At 32.4% G+C, this 22,649-nt stretch overlaps 2 protein-coding genes across 3 annotated transcripts; both read right to left on the bottom strand.

The window, feature by feature from the left end:
• Window positions 1–182: 182 nt before the first annotated feature.
• LOC139528032 (zinc finger protein 665-like) lies at window positions 183–8,317 on the bottom strand. Of its 2 annotated transcripts, none has more exons than XM_071323815.1 (4): window positions 8,236–8,317; window positions 4,472–4,598; window positions 3,946–4,096; window positions 183–2,916 (listed from the first exon to the last, which is right to left on the bottom strand). In XM_071323815.1, the coding sequence occupies exons 2-4, from the start codon at window positions 4,583–4,585 to the stop codon at window positions 272–274; spliced, it is 2,910 nt and encodes a 969-aa protein (XP_071179916.1). In that variant the 5' UTR covers window positions 4,586–4,598; window positions 8,236–8,317; the 3' UTR covers window positions 183–271. The 2 variants fall into 2 exon arrangements, with proteins under 2 accessions (XP_071179916.1, XP_071179917.1); XM_071323816.1 differs by having other exon boundaries at window positions 8,223–8,308.
• Window positions 8,318–10,258: 1,941 nt separating this feature from the next.
• Window positions 10,259–22,377, bottom strand: LOC139528031 (uncharacterized). The gene is made up of 8 exons (XM_071323814.1): window positions 21,902–22,377; window positions 20,110–20,338; window positions 17,273–17,315; window positions 15,914–16,204; window positions 14,424–14,729; window positions 13,158–13,268; window positions 12,429–12,474; window positions 10,259–11,154 (listed from the first exon to the last, which is right to left on the bottom strand). Exons 2-8 carry the CDS (start codon window positions 20,125–20,127, stop codon window positions 10,974–10,976), a joined length of 996 nt encoding a protein of 331 aa, XP_071179915.1. The 5' UTR covers window positions 20,128–20,338; window positions 21,902–22,377; the 3' UTR covers window positions 10,259–10,973.
• Window positions 22,378–22,649: the final 272 nt, after the last annotated feature.

Raw genomic sequence — 22,649 nt, 5'->3', positions numbered from 1 at the left:
CACATGTACTATAGTTTATGCTGTTATTGCCTAATAAGCATCTGTATGTCTTACTTTCTGTGAAATTCGTAAGGGACACAGAAAATAAGGCTGCATTTCTTTCTAACCACAATTTTGTAAACGTTGTGTGGCAATTGATGTTGTTTTCTAAATGCTACAAAAGTAGAAACAATTAATACTAATTAATTTGATTTTTAACAAAAATAAATAACAAGTTATGAGATCAGTTAACATGAGCTAGCTGAGTATTTTACAGTATCTTTTGAGAAGTTTATGTATGTTCACTTTGTAAATGTACAAAGACATCAGGATCCTCAGCTTCAGAGATTACATATATAGTGGAATCAGGCAGATTCAACATCGAGGAATTTTCTATGGTATAAACAGTTTCAGTCTTTTCCATGTTAGGATCTGCATTTTCATTCAAGTAAATAACTTTAAAGTTTTTAGTTTGCTCAGCAAGCTCAGTGTCTTTATGTTGTTCTAGGGTCTGAAGATTGTCAGCATCTATTAAGACACGCTCACCTTCAAATTCATAAGAAACCATTTTGGAAATTTTCTTTTCTGCTTGAAGGGCCTCTCCTGCCATAGTTTTATGAGTATGTGTTCCAAAGTGACGTTTTAAATGTGACATTTCAGCAAATCTCACATTACATGTTTCACATACATGCTTTTTTCCATTTTCCATATGTTTGTGTTTCATGTGCCGATTTAATGCAGCTGGAATAGGGAATTTTTTATTACATATTTCACAACTATAAGGTTTTTCTCCTGTATGCGTACGCAAATGTCGAATGTATATAGCTTTCTGTGAGCTTCTTTTTCCACAATAACTGCATTCATATACGCGGAAGTTAAGTTTTTCTGTGTTCACTTGGTGTCCATGGCTATCTAAGACATGATTATTCAAGCCGTCAATTGACTTGAACTTAGCATTGCAGAGTTCACAAACATTAGTTTTATCGGTACTATGTCTTCTTATATGGACCTGTAGACATCCCTTTGTTTTGAAGCAGGCTCCACACTCTTCACACATGAAAGGTCTCAGATTTACATGAACACTGTCAATATGGTCTTTTAGTTTTCGCTCTTTTAAAAATCGGGACCCGCAAAGATGACATGAAAAAAGACTTTCTGGAGTGTGTTCATAGGTTGAATGTTTCTTTAACTTTACGGCCGAGTCAAATTGTTCACCACAGTTCTCACAGATATACATGTGAGAATTATGAACTTCTTTAGAATGGTTCATTAATAACTCAGATAATTCAAAGTCAGCTTTACAAATCTTACAAATATAGAAGAAATCTTGTCTGTGCTGCCACATATGTTTTCTAAGATCATCTTTTGTATCAAAAAACGTGGAACAGACCTTGCAAATTTCTTCATTTCCCTTATGACTTTGTTTATTGTGGTTTTTTAAGTATCGTAACAATTCAAAAGTTTTCCCGCATTTTGGACAAATAAAATTGCTACAATGGCCAGTCTTGTGCGTCAACATGTGTTGATTTTTATCTGTTAATGATTCAAAGAAAATACCACACTCATAACAAACTTCTCGTTGATCATCATGCTCTTTCCTCATATGTTGTATAAGGTATCGTTTGGTTGTACAGACATGAGCACAAACCTCACAGTTGAAGTTTCCCTTGTCATGGAGTGTTTCGTGTCTTGTAAGTCTGTGCTGTGAAACAAAAGTTTTACTGCATGTAGAACACTGGAAATGACCACTGTGGATCTGCATGTGACTTTCCAGTCCAGCTTTTGTCCGTAATGTCTTCAAACATAAATTGCATGTGAAAGTTTCTTTACTGGCCTCATTCAAATTAACAATCACCCCTTTCTTCATACAATAATTTGATTCAATATAATTTTCAATCTCTTTTTCATTCTTAGTTTCTTCTTCTGGCATGTCTGAGTGTAATGCTTTGTGTTTGTTCAGACTTATAGCCGAGTTGAAAGTTTGTCTACAAATTTCGCATTCATAGGCATATAATTGCTTGTGAACATTTCTTAGATGTGACTGGTACCGTTTGTGATGGAATTCTTTATTGCACAGTGTGCAGGCTATTTTCTTCTGTTTACGTTCAATTCTGTTTTCTGACTTCAAAATATTCTCTCCACTGTCCTCCTCTTCATCACAACTATCAGCCAAATCTGCGTTGTTTTCATAATCTTCGTCATCATCATCTTCGTCATTTTTTAAATCCTCGTCTTTATCACTGACACAATCTTCATCCTTATTGAAGGACATTACTAAATTTTCCTCTTGTTCAAATCCTTCAATATTTTCTATCTCTTTTAGTTCTAAATTATCTATATTAACTGTATCCTTTTGGAGTATATCTAAAACAATTTGATCTGTGTCTTCTGAATTGTCAATTTCTGTTTTTATTGTTGCTACCTTTTCATTACTAAAATCATCAGCAGTTCTGCCTTGAATTTCAATATCATGGTTTATATCAAGAGTTGTGCTTGGACTTTTTAAAACCGTATTGAAACCAGTTTTACTTTTATTTTCAAATTTTAACTCCTTAGCATCAGATTTGAAACTAGAAAACTTTACATCATCTTCTTGAACATTTGATTTGCGTACATTATCTAGTATGGGAGAATTTATATTATTCATATTAGCTTTCCTCATTTCGGCTTTTTGTAAAATATTTTCCTTGGAATTAATTCTGTTTGACTTTCTTGTTGAAACAACTGTATCTATGGATGGTAACTTCGCAATATTGTTTGTGACATGTTTTTTCATTGGTGATTCTTCCATACACAATTTGACTTGACTTTTTCTTTTCATTTTTTTTGTGTTTGTGTGGGATTCATCACCTGAATTACTGGTTTGGCTAATTTTCTGATCAGGTAACTGTGTTTTGTCAGATGCGTTTACTTCAACTCCAGAACATCTGTATGTATCTAAATAATAAAGAAAAATAGATAAAATATCATTCAATTGTTAAAATATTTTCTAAAATGTGTGTTTCATTACAAAAATCGACAAATTAATCTTGTTTAGATGTAAACAAAAGGATCTTAACTTTTGGGCAACTAGTATAATGTATAGGTACTCATAAAGTCAGGGGTAACACATGTTTACAAGCAATTTTTATATTGTTTTATTTACATGTACAGGAAAAAGAAAATAACTTTGGGGGTAGAGTTACTTCTCTTAGAAAATCACTAAACAAATTCTTAAGTCATATTCTCTTTCTTTTTTCTATTTCTGTTATTTACATTGTTTAAATGTCTATCTTTATTATTTAAAATGTACAATTTTAAGAAAACAATTTCTTAAGTCTATACAAACAATCCTAATTTACTGTAAAAAGAAAATAATGAGTTATTTCCCTTAGACAATCACCAAACAAATACAATAAGTCATATTCTCTGTCTTTTTCTATTTCTGTTTATTACATTGATTAAATCGCTATCTTCACTACTTATTTATGTATAATTTATAAACAACAATTTCAAAAGTTTGTAGGGTAAAATTTGTGTAGCCATTTTGTATTTCTCAACATATGAGCATGACTGATCTCTTTGACTATTATTAATTAATGAGTTCCTGAGAATAAAAGGTTAAACTCTTACCAAAAAGTAGTAGACAAACTATACCAAAAAAAAGTATAATGCATGTTTTGATCTTCCAAATCTTCATTTTTTAAGGAGTCAATAAAAATTCTTTTTTTTTTATTGAAAAGCATAAGGGGAGATAATTTAAACCTTGAAAAGAAAATTTCAATATGATATATTTATTTATCACAGTCACCCACCCTTCCCATTGAATAATATCAAAACCAACATGCTGGTGTGATTCCCTTTATATATGATGAGGCACTAAATCTTAAAAACTTTTCAAGGAAAGACATCATTTATTTTATTAGTATTTGACCCTCTTGTTTTCTTTCACATATATCCAGAACTTGATTTTACGACAGAACTTACCTTTACAAAATGCAAAGAACTTTTCTGTAAGCTCTGAGTGTTGACTTAAGAATCGGTTTCCAATTTCAGAGCCTCCAATATAATATTTGTTCTCAGGTAAGTTGACAGTTATATAAAGACTTTCTTCCTGGTCTGTCCTCAAGGTGTCACACTGAAAGTAAAGTTAGACATTTGTAATTTTTGATTTTTTATAAACGTTAAATGATATATATTAGTTTAATATTATTTGTTGTGAATTTGGATTAAACAATAACTGTTACCGTACCATTGACCACCCTCCAATGTTGGTACAGTTAATTCCTGTTATTTGTATATATAGGGTATTTGTCAGACAAAGTTATGCAATTAAATGTAAGGTGTGTGTGCTTATAATCGAAATGCCAAATTACAGAGTCGAAATGACATCCATCAGCAAGTTTACAATGCATAAAAAAACAAAAACATAGCTACAAAACTGTACATGTATTTATGACATGTACAGACATGACAGAGTTCTTGAAAATACATTAAATATATATATGCTTACAATACTATCAATATTTTTTCTAAGCTTGGTATTTGGTATATTTTCATCTTTATCTTTTCCTACAGCTGACTGGCCATGGTCTTCCTTCAGTAATTTATCTTCCATATCTGACATTTTCCTGTGATTCCTGAGTGAAAACATGAATTTATTATTAGAAACATCAGCTGATATCTTGCAAAAATCTTCATGTAATTTTGTTTATAGTTAACAAGTACAATGAAGTAATACATATACTCTTAAGTCAGTATGACAAGTCTTAATTTAACAGTAACAGCATGCCAATGCAATCTGTCTGTTATGTGAAATTGAAGAAAAGAATCGATTTCATATTGTTTTGAGATGAACATGTATTACATTAGATAATTCTAGAAACCATTCTATACAAAGTCTTAAAAAACTTTATAAAAGATGTTACAAGTATCAAATAAACTATACTATGAACTATTTTGTTCTAAAATTAACACTCCAGTTTATTATCGACTGCAGTGGATTTTTCCTGACAACAGGCAAAATATTGACAGTGGAGTGCATCACTAGCATGACAAGAGGACTATGTTTTAAGTTAAATCTGATGTAATCGACTCTATTGAGGTAGTACAAGTTAACTAATTAATAACAATCAGTTTAAAGAAAATAAAGTGCTCACCACAGCCTGCTCATCACATGTACATTTGAGATGAAGCAATTAACATTTACAGGTCAATTGACTTGTGCTCCAGTTTCTTTCGTGTATATATATCAAGGGATGTACTTATTTTCATGTGTAAATAGAGGTGGTGGTTAATATGTATAAAAAAATATAATCATGTATCATAACATCATAACTATGATAACAGCTGTAAACATGGTAAAAGGGATAAAGGTTTAACCAGATACATTTGTACCTACATGTATGTTATTAACAATGGTCTTCTGTGATAAGAAATACCCTATTTCCTAAAACATGTCAAATCAAGGTAAATGTGGACCCTAGACTAGTTCATAAGGCCATGTTGGCAATTATGGCTAAAATGACTATGTTATCCCGAATGCTAGTTGTTTCCTAACCTGGTAGTTTTGTACCGGGTTATTTTGTAACTAAATTGATTTGTAACCTAGACTTTTCGTACCAGGTGTAATTTATATATATAGTTATGTTCCTGACCATACATGCCATATGAGTATTTGGACCAAATGCTTCATGACCATATGCATTAACTAGCCTTCTTAGTAGCTGCATGCAGTGATACCGAGGTCTTTGGTTGGTTCTATTGGTACATGTATGTTTGCAAAACTGTACTTGTAGTAGTGTAAAATCAAATGTGCAATCAATTATTGAATAAATAAATATAGATATGACAAATCTTGTGTATTGGGGGTAAGGGGTACTCCTAGGGAAAATAAAATGCATTATCATCTCAAAGAAAAACTTTTCATGATTCAATTAGTGTACATTGTATGGAACAAAAAATTTGAGAATGAATTGACAGAGAAATAAGGGTTTTAAGCGGAAAGGTGAAAAAAGTGGTTGGGTACCTTCTGGTAAATATACGTTGATAGTGGGTCTTCCCATGGATAGAAACTGAAACAAGTGCCTGTGCTATGCCTTTACATGTACATTGTACCTATATGCCTTTGGCTCATATCTTGACACAATGTACATTGTTGTTCATGTACATCTAGAAATTGACAATGAGGGTCAATTGAAAACAAACCTTTACGACAAAAGAGATGATTTCAGCTTTCCAATTGTGAACTTTCCATTTCTAAGTAGCAACATTCCAGCAGCACCTGCATGTGGTGTATTTATCTCCCAATTGGCCGTTTCAGAATCTAAAGAACTATGGGTAATTTCATTGTTCGTACCCCAAAATAAAAATACTGTCACGTCATTGGTTGAATTTCCATTGTTTTTGAAATTTTTAACCAATCCAGGGGTTAATAAAAATTGTTACAACTTACTAGCCCAGGACTTATTGGCAGCAGGGTTTTACTAGCCCTGTTGGAAGAACTGCTAGTCCAGTATGCCTTAAAAAACAAGAGTTTGATGCATATAAAGTGGGTGTCCTTTGTTTTGAAGGAGACATTATACACTGTATTTAATCATTTTTGTTGATCTGTTATTTATTCTTTTGGTGCTTAACCTAACTTAGTTGTTCCAACATTCAAAGCAGACTTTTTATTGGCGTGCTTAGGGCAACTAACGGCAATATTCACAGAGCATTGTCTGTTTTTTTCATCAGCAACAGCCAACCTTGCCAGAGGAATCAATGTGTCCCAGTTCTGCCAACTTTTCAGGAAGTGAATGTCATGAATGTGTGTTTATTTGGCCAAATTGTAAAGATCAAAGAGAAAAAAAACAATAGATCAAAGGAAAATGCCGCCAAATAAGCATGAACATGTGTGAGTCTCGCGCTAAAGACTTGACAGGACAGCGCTGTCCTGGACACTATTATTTTTTTTCCGCGGCTTTTCCCTGTCGTATTTACCATTTTTGGGGGATAAATTTTCATCCTCGTTACTCCCTTCATCTACCGTTTTTCGTTTTGAAACTGACGAAGTCCCTGGGGTTCCCGTACTAAAATATTAAGAAATATTTTGTTGCATGGTTTCGTGCTCAAGAGCTGTGCAACAAGACAGGTCATGACCAATCAATACATCATACCCCCAAATACCGTTAATTGAAAATCTCGGCACGATAAGCAATGTTCAATACCCCAAGCCATGGTATGAGAAATCGATATTTAAAGTACGAGAATTGCAATCAACACATGATACCAGGCCACCCAGACATGCCAGAGTTATTTGTTCTATTTTTAAAATATGTACAACAGGACCTGTACAAACCAGTTCAAATTCTTGGAATCCCGGATGACTTAATTGAATCGAAATGGCTATCTTAGAATACATGGAATAGTGATGAAGGGATTTTTCACTTTCTATTTTGGAAACGTCAAGAATTTTTTGTTACTAGTCCGTCGGGCATATCGGATTACACATTATAATTGCCCGAGGCGTAAATGATCTAGTCCCGGGCGTCGGGCTAGTGGATTTTTTAACCCCTGCAATCACGACGTTTTGGTGTACATGTTTGAAAATATTACCCAGGATGCATTAGATTCTGAAACGGCGAATTGATAGGATAATCCTGTGCTTGCATTTCCTATCATGATTTTATTGATAGAGGGTTGTTGCTCACAAGGAAGCTATTAAATCAAGAGTTCCAAATGGTGAAGTTGAAATCATCTCTTTGTAAATTTTAAGGACGCCATCACGAGTTGGTTGACAATTATGGAATACATTTTTGTAACCATTTCACAAATGATATCGAATATGTTCCTTACCTCGTAACTACAATCCTCTTCCCTTTCATAAATGTGACCTACCGAATTAGACTATTTACCAGATCTGATATCTCATAAGCAACATGACAGGTGCCACATGTGGAGCAGGATATGCTTTCCCTTCCGGCGTTTTAACGGATCACCTGAGATCGCCCCTACTTTTTGGTGGGGTTCTTGTTGTTTACTCTTCAGTTTTCTATGTTGTGTCGCGTGTACTATTGTTTGTCTGTTTTTAATTTAATTTTTAGCCATGGCTTTGTCAGTTTATTTTCGATTTATGAAATTGTAACTCTGGTATCTTTCGTCCCCGTTTATGCATGTGGCCGAAGTCATGAAAGTGACTTGAATAAAAAAAAATCTTTGATTGAATAGGAAAGTGTTGCTCAGTTTGGTCCTTGAATATTTTATTTGTCATTAAAGCTTTTAACCTTCAATTTTTACCTAGGTGGAACTTGTAAAGATGAACTTCTCAAAAATTTTAAGGGAAGCTACCCAAACTGACACTTCCGGAATAGGGGTTGACATAAAAGATGCTTTACTGATCCCGGACATGTACCATAGATACACGTATTTATTAATGCTATGTCCTCTTCTTCTGATATATTATGGTTGCAGCTAAATCTATATTGACTAGACTTATTTCAATTAGCGGCATAAATTTTTCAAAGGGATGGAATCGAAAATGACTGTAAACTTGTGCAGATTATTAATTCATTCTATTAAATTTTTAACATTTTCAAAATTAATGTAGACCGGCAAGGATTTGTGTTTCAAAATCATTGACGAAGTTCATCATGATAATATCCCGTTTTTAATTTTTATAAATGCTGTGCATTTTTTAGCGTCTATTCATGATTAGCTAACATTTTCATTTGTTTTTAGCACAAACATAGCTTGTCATGCTAATACTGAAATCTGGAATGGAATCTTAATTGCGTTTATTTTTCTTTTATCAAATTGATACTTTATCGATCACTGCTTTTGTATGGCAATTTAAATCGCAGTACTATCTTGTCTTTTCTGAAATCTGATTTTTTTTAATTACAAATGAAAACACTTCTATGTAAATATAACTTATTGGGTATCTAGTCGTTCAGGCCCCAAACCTATCCGGCCCAAAGTCGATCCGACCCGGCCCACGTCGATCCGGCCCAATAATAAAATAATGAATAATCTATATGGGCAGAATCAGTTTGCGTAAACCGTAACCTTTTATAATCTTATTAATTTCTTAACCTTTTATCAGTGATTAACAATTATATCTTTTATATGCCTTAATAAGTTATAAACATAACTAAGAAGATGTAGACTATAATGAGACAACTCTATATCCAAGTCTCAATGTACCGTTATTGAATAGTCGTTTCACAGACGACAAAAGGATATGTTCCAATTATCCGAACTACACACAGTCCCTTTTTCCCAAAATGTGACTCACCGTGGCGAATTATATATACTCATCATTTGGTTTGTGACTAATATGAGCAACACGACGGGTCAGTGCCACATGTGGGGCAGATACTTCTTATACTCTTCCGGAGTACATGCACACACCTCCAGATTTTGATGGGGTCTATTTTCCCCAGTCATTCTATGTTGTGTTTTATGCACTGTTGTTTGTTTGTCTGTCTGTTTGTTTTTGTATCTTTAGCCCGCCATGACGTTGTCTGTTTATTTTTGACTTATGAGTTTGAATGTCCCTTTTAGTATCTTTCGCCTTTCGATTACAGACTGAAAAGAAAACTCAATACAATTAAATAATATATAATCTTTAAATCACGGTGAGACAAGTTGCGCAGCGAGAGAACGTTCTGTGATAGTGATTCGGTTCAGACCGGTGACCGTTCATACATTTAAAAGTAAACAAAGACGAAAATGATGAATTGTGACGAATTATTGAACAACAGATAAAAATAAACAGGTAAGATATTTCAAATTTGTTTCTTAATTGGTTCAGAAGCAAGCAATAACAAAATTAGTCGTCTTCACTGTAAACTACGACCAACACAAAAGTTTTAATTTTCAGAACATCTGCAACAGACAAAAAAAAAAAAAAAAAGTTCTCCTTAAGTCCGTTTACTATACTCAGAAGTGCTCGCCAGATTAATTTTATAAATAAAGTCTCTTAACATTGCATTTTATAGATTACCCATGTCCTAATTCTGTCACGGTGCTGTTCACGACCAGGGGCCTGACCTGTGCTAAACATTGCTCTTGATACCGTGCTGGTGTTTTTTTTTTCTCAAAAACTGTTAATCTCATTTTGATTCAAAAATTCTTAATCAACTGTTTTTGTACAAACTTTTAAACATATTCATGACACCTATTTTATATTGTGATGTCTTTTAACTGTACAGGTATTAGATTTTATACTTATGTAAAGTAGATTTTCGAAATGTGTTGAAATGAAAAGTAATATGTGACTCTTAAAGGATCATCACAAAGGTTTATATTTCATTAAATATTTGAAAGTTGTTAATTTTCTTTATTACACATGTTACATGTAAACTGTTTTACACTTTGTTATCAATGGTCTCCTTTCATTTCTGAGCTACATACAGGTGCCTACACGTGGAGCAGGATAAGCATATGCCATTCAGGAGTAACCGTGGTCATCGGCAGTCTTTAGTGGAGTTCGTGTTGCTCAATCGTTACGTTTCGCTATAGTGTCAGGAATATGACACTTGTTATCCTTTGGTTTGTTGTGTTTTAGCTTTTGATTTTGCCATTTGATTAGGGACATTCCTTAATTCTCGAATTTTTTCTGGAGTTCAGTATTTTTGTGGTTTTACTTTTTTCATAGACTGTTGTTTGTCTTTCCGTCCTTATTCGTGTCGTAGTTTGTAATGGCTTTGTCAGTTTCTCTCCGACTAACACACTTGATCTATATTCAAGTATCACCAATAATGAACTGTTTTTATCGTTCTTATATATATAACTTATAATAAAGTGAAGTACTGTAATAGTTTAAATGCACCATTCTTCAATTACAATCCATGCAGAAACAATTTGAAGGAAACATGTATAAACTCATAAACTGTATACAGAAACAACATAAAATATATATATATATTTTAACATTTGTCATTAGTTTTCTTTTAATCAGTCACACGGATTCCTACATATACTTTTGGATATTTTTCAAAACATCTTAACGTTTGATTTAATAATTTCTTTGACTACTCCAACTCAATGTAATCATGTGCTATTTCATATTGATTGTCATCAGTTGTACTATTGTTTCTTCCTACGTTTATGTCCAAAATTTCCATATAATGTCCTGGACTTGGTTCTTCATATTCGGGATCCGTTCTATGGTATACGTGAGGGGTATTTTCATCCTCTGGTGCTGCATAATATCTACAGAAAATAGCAACACTACAGTATAGCACACATTGAAGACGATTGAAAACAAAATGTTGAAAGGGTGTTTATTCGAGACTAATTGTAAACCTTCAGAAAGATCTTGAAATTTCTGTACTAGTATCTAATTATTACTTTTTGTTTTGGGATAACATTTAAAAGATGGCTTTTTGTATCGTCTATGAACACGTACTTTGCACAATAGACATCTTTGCCTGATTGTACTTCACAGAAAACAGAAATTCATTATTTGAATTATCAAAGTATTGACTAAAGCAGACAAATTATATTAACATGCACAAGATGCAGCATTTTTCCTTCAGAGATAATTTCTTCATACGTTTGGCGTTCTGTATGTACCCGCTCACTAACAGATGCTCTTTACAGGGACAAACTAATTTTGACATATAAGGAATTTTTAACTTTTGAATTGAATAAATGCAAATATCGTTGCTTCCTTTGCAAAATGTCCAATTAAAGAAAAGTTTTAAAAACATTCATATGAGTAAAAAGAGACAGAACTCCAAGAACAACTAAAAAGCCGGCATTTACACAAAACGCGATAGTAGCAATTGAACAAGAACCAGTTTCTTGCAGTCATCTGTTTCTAACGTGTCTCTGCTTAGTCATGTTCATGTAAGTAACATAATCTAATCATTATGGTCTAAAATATTGATTTTTAAAGCATACCATCGCTCAAACAAAGTTTACCCTGTACCGTTTTTGCTAGCTTTTCTTGTTCCGTACGTTTTGGACGTATTTCACAATGTACTTAGATTTTGGATCGAGTTACAGATGGAGGAAAGTCTAGAAATGCATATTTGACCTAAAAACGGTAACATATTACTTTTCTGAAGTATTTCAATAGGAAACTTAGAAAAACAATGATTTCAACTAAGTATTTTGCTTAAAAAGTGCATGCACCTAACAAGAAGGATCATAGTTTATGATAACGAATAGCGACAAGCACAAGGAATTGTGTATTTGTATTAACATTGACGATGCTTAAAAATCTATAAGAGTGACTGGACGTTTTCTTGTTTATTTTATTTATAAATGAGTTACATGCATGCTGTGGCTACGTATACGTATAGCTTCGTATTTTAGCGTGCATGGTTAGTTCCTTAATCTATAAACCCAAAACGGTATAATTGAATATTCAGGGATAGTGCAAGTTTTAGATATGACTTTTTTTTATGAAGAGACAAGATGGTTGCTGAAAACTGCAGAGAGAAGAAAGATATTTTTCAAAGTCACTACATATTACATACATGGCTCGTCTATTATTAGGTTGATATTGTTTAAAATTTAAATCGCCTGAAATAAAAATTATATGCAAATTAAAACTTTAAAATCTGCAGTAGCAAACGAATTTCAAGTGACAGTGAAGAATTGTCATTTGAATGCATTCCAACATTCAGGGTATGAAAAATGAAAACTTGATAATTACTATACATTTACAGAAATAGATACAAGACTGTATACTTAGATCTTGCATTTCTTCCGTTTTACATAAATACTTAAACATATATTAGCTTAAATAAGGATGCCTTCAAGTTCATTGATTGAGGTATGTGCCGGGTGTTGGAGCGTTATATCAAGCGACACACGAAGTATACATGCTGTTTGATCAGAAAACATCTCTGAAGAAATCCCTTTATAAAAAAGTGAGTAGCTACATTAATTCATCTTATTATATTTGAATTCATTGATTTATACACACTTAATGTCTAGACACGATACAATAAGGAAGCTTGCTGTATTGCATGATTTTGTTTAGGGAGACGGACTCAAAGTACAGATCACTAGAAATAGCATTTGCATTACTGGTAATATCATAATGATTTGAGCAACACAAAAAAAGTCTACATGTCATTTCGGGGCTTGTTATAGCTGACTATGCGGTAAGGGCCTTGCTCATTGTTGAAAGCCGTACTTGTCTCATTGTCAATCATGCCACATCTTTTTTATATCATAGATTTAAGAAACAAAAAGCTTACCTATTGTAGATTTTATTTTAATAATAACTGCAATAACACCAGCAGTAAGTATAAACACGATCATACCAGTTAACACAAGTAAGACAAAGAAAAACAGTTGTCCGGATTTATCTGAAAACAATATGCAGAAATAGGATTACTTTCATTTTATAGGAGTAAAAGAGACATTATACCTATAACTCGTCTAAACATCAACCCAACAACGAGTTGTGTATACGTAATGTACACAGCCATGTATCACCAGCACTTCTGGTGATCCGATGGATAAATCTGTTGTAGAGTTGTCACTGGCTCAGACGTACTTATATATATAGGAATATATTGGGAGGAAAACTACATATCGTACTCGTAATAAATTAAATTGACAAAATCGAATAAGTAAAACATGAATATCTCGATTGTCATATTCTAGTATGAAGAAGTTGCGTAAACTTGGTTAAGAATATAGAAAGCTAATAAAAGTTTCTCAGATTTGTTCTTTTAAAAGATTACGTTGATTATCGTACAAAAATTTCAAAAACGTTTGTACATGTTGTACACAGTTTGCTCCCTACTAAACCAATATAAAGAAAATCAAATTAACTCGGAAAACGATCTTGGTCTGAAGTATTAATATGTCATTGGCTTTCAAATCGTTTGGTTCAAGCTTTCCTTATAAAAATTAAACACAGCAAACCGGTACAGAATCAGCACCTAAATTATTTAAAAAGTTCCAACTCACTTAGGCAAAATTGACCATACATTGATTGTCTTAAACAATGATGTAAAACAAAACAATATCTAGAGACCAGGAGACTACCTAACAATTGGATTCCTTGCAGTATACAATACATAACAATATTTCTCGTAAAAAGTAAAATCACAAAATACTGAACTTAGAGGAAAATCAATTCGGAAAGTCCATAATCACATGGCAAAATCAAATAACAAAACGCATAAAAACGAATGGACAAGAACTGTCATATTCCTGACTTGGTACAGGTATTTTCAAATGTAGAAAATGGTGGATTAAACCATGTTTTATAGCGCTAACCCTCTCACTTTGATGACGTAATGTTACCTTTTATGTTTTGCATTGCAATTTGCTATTTGGACCAAGACAGTAACAATGAAAACCAAGGAGTAAACAAAGACTAAAAAAATCAAAGGACATTTACATCAACAGTTATAAATAATAGATAAGAAACAACACAAAGTCCACTCAAAACTGGGAGTGCAATCAGGTGCTCCTGATAGATGGACACATTGTTGTCACAATTTAATTACCTAGTTTCCAGTTGAATGTGGTTCTAACTTGGCCGTATTTATTTGACAGCATAGCAGTATACTTTCCAGGAATGTACTCTTCCATACTCAAATTCGTCGAGTAAACAGTTTGTTGTGTTATTTTCCCATATATTTCAAAAGAAATGTTCTTCTTTATATTGTATATTGAAAATCTTGAAGAATTCGCCAGTAATTTAGTGTATTTGAACCAATTTGGAACATTAGGTGGAGGGTAAGCAAAATAGATTACTGAAAAGGTTGGCAAAGTATCATTATAAGTGTACGATCCAATAATAACAGGTGCCGCTGCAAAGAAATAATTGAGAAGATTAATTTCTGCTTGATATTAATTTTTACATGCTGTGATTTAATTGGTGTACTTGACAGCCTACTTGGTATTTTGTTGTTGTTGTTGTTTATGATATGTGTATAAAAAGCTTACAGGACAATTGTATCGAGACAAGGATTTTTTTCATCAATTAGTCGTCTTTTTTTGTCAATTCTTAAAATCATTTTAAGGCCCAAAATAGATGTTAACGACCAGCTAAGTCCTTATAGGTTTGATTTCTGATGTATCGAAGTAACCACCGGAAACAACTTATTTCCAATAAATATGCGAATGAACACAAGCATACAAAATGAATTAAAATAATTTAAAAGCACAAAAAAGTACATACACGATTTTGTAATATACCAGTTGTGTGAATATACAATTTTCTCAGGAAAACTAAAAGTTGTTAAATCCTAGAATCGCCAGAAACTAAATATGCTAGAAATTAAGGAATAACGTTGAAACGGATATTTGCGATCATTATTCTATTTACTTTTGATGTTGGTAAATATTTGAATACGGTTACTGTAATGATGTTTTAAATCTGTTTATATACAAACAATATTCAAAAGCAAGCTTTTGGAATTTAAAGAAACGTCGATAACGATGGCTATCGTACTTAATGGTGTTGTCAATAACCCAGACAATCGACAGCGGAAATGAAGAATCAACTGACGGCAATCGCGATCAAAACTGAAGCAACATATGATAGCACATCCCAACTTTCAATTGAACGTTGCAAATAATTGTATAATAATGCAATATTAAAAGGTTATAATGTTCATCATCAATGGAGAGAAAGGGTTAAGATAAGAGTATGCGAAGCGAATAAATAAATAAATTTTGTTTTTTCGATAATGAACATCTATTCTTTCAATACTTTTATCGATAAGAACAATAAACTAGGCAAACAATAATCTGACGGGGAACGCATAATCTTAACATTAGTACGGTTTGAACGTTCTGTATGATGCAGATAAAGTTTAAACATAACATATGAAGAATAATTCAAATAAAGAACCTTGATATAGATATCATCAAATAATGACATTTTTAGTTCATAATTAACCATGAACACAATATATTAAGTGAGTACCATTAGCATTACATAATTGTCAATGGAAATACAACATACAGTCTTAGAATAATATATTCTTACAGTTAACAACAATCGATGTCGTCTTGTTGGACCAATATTGGCTATTGTTTTTTGTATTCCAAGCATTGCATGAATACTCGCCACTATCTCTATATGAACATTTGCGTATAACTAGAATTGAAATGTTGCCATTATTTTCTCCTTTCAGATGTCGGATAAATACTCCATTTGCTGTGTGACTCCAAAGGTCGAATCCATACATAACTAAATCTCCAAGCATATAACATGATATACGTATGATAGATGAGCTATTATAAATTGTTTTACCGAACACTTCTAGTGCAGGCGGACCTAAGAGAAAAAGATGTTAAAACATAGAAAATAATTAGAATTGTTCACTATGATTAAATTAAAGTCAAATAGTAGATAAACGGCAAACAACATATGGAAAACACACAAAGATGAAATGTCACCGGTCTATGTTCCGCTTATATGATAGCAATTATTAATTTTTTAATGCTATTTCTGGTTGCTCCTATTTTAAAGTGTATTTTCGATAGACATCTCATTTTAATAAAAGTTGTCATAAAGGAGGCCTTAGCTGTCTAATTCATCATGTTCATGTTCACTAGTTCGACTCAAATTCTAATTTTTGATTTATAACTTACTAAAACGTTTATCAAATTTATAAAAAAAATCGAAAATAAACAATTTGCAAAACATGGGGTTCATACAATGTATCATAGTTTCGTGTGTATTTAAGCACATGGAGGCCATCTATCAGGCTGACATCCGAGGACTGTCAACGGTCATATACGCGATATCAACACAAATACAAATATAAATAGATAGCGAAGTCGTGCAACTTGATGTTTCTTGGTATGTTTAATTTTATTTGAAAGGTACAACATTTATGTTGATCATCGTTTTAACCTCCTGTACAAGAATTATCTTTTTGTGGATCGAATCAGTCAATAAAATGATTTGCATTTGTTTAAATGTTCACATTGTTTTCCTCTTAATAACTGTACACGCTTAAATCGTGCATAATCCATCACTACCTAAGTTGTTAAATTGAAGTTCACACATATATGGATTAAATGAGTTAAATGAGTCATTTGCAAGTGAATAATGTATCACCGATGTTTCTTATGTTATTTTGACAAAATTGAACCATGCTGGCTGCTAATAGCGAATGATTATTTCACAGATTTCACTTTCATTAATGATTGAACAAAACAAAAATTTATATTTGGATTTTTTTAATCTCGTAGCTAGTGCCCTAGTGTGTATATTCGTTTTCTTCTTTAATTGAAAATACCAGCAATTCTGCAGATTTGCAATGCTGGTCGTTTTTGTGTTTAAACACCTTTACATCAAACGGTAAAACACAATCAATGTTCAGTCATTGCTACTCACTTGAAATATTTAAAGAAATCGATGTCGATGCTTTAAACTTAACCTCATTGGTTGATATCTTTGGCGGAAGTACATGTGATACATCCTCATTCTTTCAATATCCAAGCTGTGGGAAGGTCGTGCTCCACGTGTTGTCGGCAAAGTAACTATATTCTTTAACTTTTACTTATATTTGCCTTGGTGGCAATATAGCCTTGGTGGCAATATAGCCTTGGTGGCTTTAAGACCTTGGTGGTCATTTATATATGCCTTGGTGGCAAAAGACCTAGGTGGTCATTTATATATGCCTTGGTGGCAATAGACCTAGGTGGTCATTTTTATATGCCTTGGTGGCAATAGACCTAACCTAGGTGGTCATTTTTATGATTTTTTACATTTGCCTTGATGGCAACAATGAATTAAAAATACTAGCCTTGGGGGCGTCAAGACCTTGGTGGTCATTTATATTCGCCTTGGCGGCTTCTTGATAGAACTAGATGGTAATGTTTGACCTTGGTGGCAAACTGATGTTCTGGGATTTAGACCTTTTGTAGTTATTATCAACCCAGGTGGTCAGATATTTGTTATGCCGTGCGCCGGTTAAACGCAGGGCAAAGTGCTATCGCTATTTAAAATATATGTGGAAGTGGGGGCTCTGGCCATTTTGGAAAATTGTAGTTGAAAGGAGAATAATAAATTGTTTATAGGGTAAATAGTTTCTTTTGTTACTTTTGACTGTGTTGTGGACTTTTCATTTATTTTTACATCGTACATACTGATAGAAATGCTATTTAAAGACTTTGTTAGAAAAGAATAGAATTATTGAGAAAGTGGAATAATTAAGTGTGACATGTCACTTGATATTCATGTTTTTTATCGGAGTGATGTGTATTGAATTATAAGGTGTCTTCGTCGAGGTCCGCGTTCAGCGGTCTGTTTGATTGTACATAGAATTGAATAGAATGTTTTTGTTTTCAGATGGTGTTACCTACAGCTTTGACAGGGTGACGAATGAAGGAGAAGTAATATGACATTGCACGATGATTCATGTCAATGTGTTTGAACAACCTTTTTAAAAGGAAAGGATTTTTTCTAATCAGAATATGGTGAGAACAAATTGCAAATGAAGTAATGTTTTGATTTCTGAAAATAGGAAAATAATGCATGGGGAAAATATTGATACTACACTAAATTATGTATGTCTGTGTTGAGAAAGGCAGAAGATGCCAATATGGCACGGTACTAAAAAAAAAAAAAAAAAAAAAAAAATGAACCTATTTAAAAGTAATGCTAATAATTTTTCCGTAATTTCATGATGTTTTCTATTGGATGTGTAATTAATTTCATTGATGTGTTGAAATATGTCACAAAAATCTTTTTGTCATGGGAGATTAAATAATGGTTGCAATATTTTTGTTTTGTTTTGTTTTATCTAAATTAATAAATAACTATATATGTTGAATGATTTTGTATACTAGTACAAATGTATACTTAAATTTAATATATGGTTAAATTTTTTAATTTAAATTTCTTTGTCTACAGTTCGAGGGACACTGATTCCCTAGTGGTTTTCCACGTGGATTGTAGGCAAAGGGATTTTTCCTTTTCAAAGTGTGACTAATGCTGTCTTTAGTACAAATACACAATTTGTTATTGGTTAATATATTTTCAGTAGACATGTGAAGAATCGAGTGGAAATACAATTGTCAATGTTCCTGATTATGAAGTAAAAAGTGTGTTTGATTCAACAACAGTAAATAAAGAGACAAGCCAGCATAGTTTACACTTGGAGGTTAAGTCCCTTTGCTTACAAGCTTTCCACATGCTGAAGATGTTATTAGAATAATGACAATGTTCATTTTGATATGAGTTCATTGCCTTAACTCAACTTTTAAAAGTCTGTATGTGGTCAAATTCATGAGAATTTATTGAATTATGAACGATTTATAAAGAACTGTTTACATGCATCTTTAAATGTTTAGAAGTGCTTTAAAGTAATTTTAAAAGGAATAATATTTAATAAAAGTTTTGAATTTGTTTTGAGTATTGGGAATACTATTCCTTAAGGGAAAGCCTTGCTAGTGGTATATTTTGAGATTGGCCTGCAAATATGCTGTATGGACTATAGAGTTTTCTATGCCCATAACTTAACATGAACTGGATGCAAGATTATATCAATCACTGAGGATATGTGTATAACCTCATTGGTTGATATCTTTGGCGGAAGTACATGTGATACATCCTCATTCTTTCAATATCCAAGTGGTGGTTGGTTTAAGGGCTATGTTTGGTCAGGCAATACATATTGCCTGTTTGGGTTGATGAGGTTCTTGATAAGTTCCCCCCTCTCCCACCCATAAGTACCAAAATGTGGATATGTTTTTATATTTATATTTCAATATTGGTTTTACATGTATGCATTTTGGGTTGATGAGCATGAGACAACATTAGAAAAAACATGAGTATTACCATGGGATCATGTTGACATTTTTAAACAAACCTTTGCTTTATCGATTTTCAAGGGAAAGGTCAATTAGGGCAAGTGTATTGGCATGTTTGTGTTTGCTTTTTCATTACAACGGTAAAAATAATAATATATATCTGGGATGACAATAATGTTGATTATAATGCTTCATTTTATGAGCTCCAGAGTAGTTTTATAACTGAAAAACAACTGTGCACTATATCCAGTGAGCTCTTCTGCATTGCATTGTGCATGGTAGTCCACATTTTGGTTTCTGAAACGTTAAGATATTATCTTGTATTCGGTTCTTTCCTCTAGAGTTTTCTATGCCCATAACTTAACATGAACTGGATGCAAGATTATATCAATCACTGAGGATATGTGTATCTTGTACTGGACAACACACGTACATATTTCTTTGTCAAAATGAGTTTTTGCCTCTAATGGTAATGAAACTTGCAATACAGTGTTATTTGAAAGCTTTGTTTCTCTGGTTGATATATTAAGACAAGAGAATTGCAAAAGTATTTTTAGACTTGACTCCACTCTGCATATTAGTTTAACATTTGTTCCAGCCATTATGGGAAAACTAGTGTTCGGATAAATATATGGACCGGATATATCTGAAATAGTGATTTAATCATTTTTGAAAAACATTCAAAATATTGTAATACATTATAGTTTATCTTTGTATGTCTATTACAAACGTATCCTGTGATGAGACTTTTTTTAAATGTTTATCTGTTTCAATTGTAGATATATTATTACAATTTCATCATTTTTGTCATTGAAATTTCCATGATCATTTATCTGTATTTACCAAATGGGATAGAAATACGGGAGTTGTTACGTCACAACTGTGTCATATTAGGCCAAATTTTGATTAGCAGAATATGAGTGGGCGATATCTATCATAGCGAATACTAGCAAAACAACTGTATTGATAACCCTTTTTATTTTAATCTTAAGAAAAGACATAAGAAAAAATACAAAAATACGCGCGAAATTATGGCGATGTAACAAAAAAAAAAAAAAAAACACAAAAAAAAAACAACAAAAAAACAAAAAAAAACAAAACAACAATCGAAAATGATATGCCAAAAAATAGATAAAAAACAAAAAAAAATAAAATAGAAATAAGAACAATATACAAAGGTTTATTTTTTAAGTTAATCAAAGTTTATCCTTGAGTAATACTATGGTTATTCATTTCTTATTGTCATAATATCAGAAAAAAATGCAACATAAACATAATTATATATACTAGTCCACAAAAGAAACGATACACGACTTTTTTTTTCAAATTAAAGATAAATTTTTCGTTTATAGGACTTATATTGAAGGTAGTAATATTTAATGACCAGGGAAATATAATTCCGTTTAAAATTTTTTGTTTTTGTGCTCTCGTGACGTCATTTGGCGAAATTTAAATTATTTGACAAAATTTACATAAAACGACAATTTTAAAAACAGAAGTTTTAACTAATGTTGCCAACCTCTTATTTAAAGATAAAGACAATGTTTGTCATCAATTTCTTTAAAAATCGTACAGTTTCTTTGTTTATTTGTAAAGCAAAGTTCGGCCCCACAAGAAATCGTTAAAATGTAAACATTATCAATTGATTTACCATTGACAGTATGTGTAAAGTGAATTTAAAAAAAACAACTGTTAATAATCTTGAAACTAATCAGAAAGGTTCCGAATTTACAGTGTGTTGTTTTCATATCTAAAACATTGATTTGAGACGAAAACATTTTTTTTCACTTTTGCATTTTTTGAGATTTCAAAAAACACTTTTTACCAAAAATAAAAAAAAAAAACAATATTTTTACCCATAAGTGACAATATTAACATTACTTGATTAGCATATTGAATATTTTTAAACGAAAATTCCTTGAGTACTTAGAAAATCATGTGTTGATTTTGTGTCCAACTTTCCGCAAAAATAATTTGCACCCTATGATCGTTTACATGGAATTTAGTTACTTTCCGATAGGTTTTGGTTTTCTTTATCATATGTACATACATTGCAAATGAAACCTTTTTTAAAATAGTGTATCTCATTTTGTTTTAGTTTTAATACTTTTTGATAAATTTTATTCTAAACTCGTGTATCGTTTCTTTTGTTGACCAGTATATATTACTAGGAGTCATTATACAGAATAGTCCCACAATAAGCACTCACCTAACACTGATATACTTATGGTATCAGATGCAAAAAATGTCTGGTCTAGTACAAATTTCATGGAACAAGAAATGTTTAAGATGGTATTTGATAGGGTTTCTTTGATTTTCAAAGAATATACCTTCCCATCAGCTGAGCACAGGCATGTATCCGTAACGCACTTAACATTTGAGATGGCAGAAAAACATCCGGTTGATTTCTTTTGTAAAGTCTTAAATGTTACACCATTCACGAGGAATTCTGCAATTTTTCCATACGGTGTCACAATCGTCGAACAATGAATCCATATCTCATCTCCTACTTTTATGTGGTCTGGGCCATTCAATGAGACATTCAATGAGAACGCTTGCCCTTTAATGAAAAAACAAACCCTATTTAATTGATTATTTGGTTTTCTGACACACATGTGTGTGTGTAACTTGCAACTATAATATATTTTTGCCATGAAGGATTAAGAATTATAAGGCATAAGACATATGCACCCATATATTCATTTCAGTAAACATTAAACTATCATGTGTGTGCCGAAGGGTCAAGTGAGCTTTCCTCATCACTTTGCGTCCGGCGTCCGTTGTCGTCCGTCGTCGTAGACGTCGTCGTTTATCGTATTTAACTTTTACAAAAATTTTCTCCTCTTAAACTACTGGGCCAAATTAAACACAACTTGGCCACAATCATTATTGGTGTATCTAGTTTATAAAATGTGTCCGGTGATCCGGCTCACCAACCAAGATGGCCGCCATGGCTA

Source organism: Mytilus edulis, chromosome 6 (assembly GCF_963676685.1).
Source record: "Mytilus edulis chromosome 6, xbMytEdul2.2, whole genome shotgun sequence".
In the NCBI taxonomy this organism is placed as follows: domain Eukaryota; kingdom Metazoa; phylum Mollusca; class Bivalvia; order Mytilida; family Mytilidae; genus Mytilus; species Mytilus edulis.
Note: the sequence above shows the minus strand (reverse complement) of the source record. Positions and strands in the feature narration are given on the sequence as shown.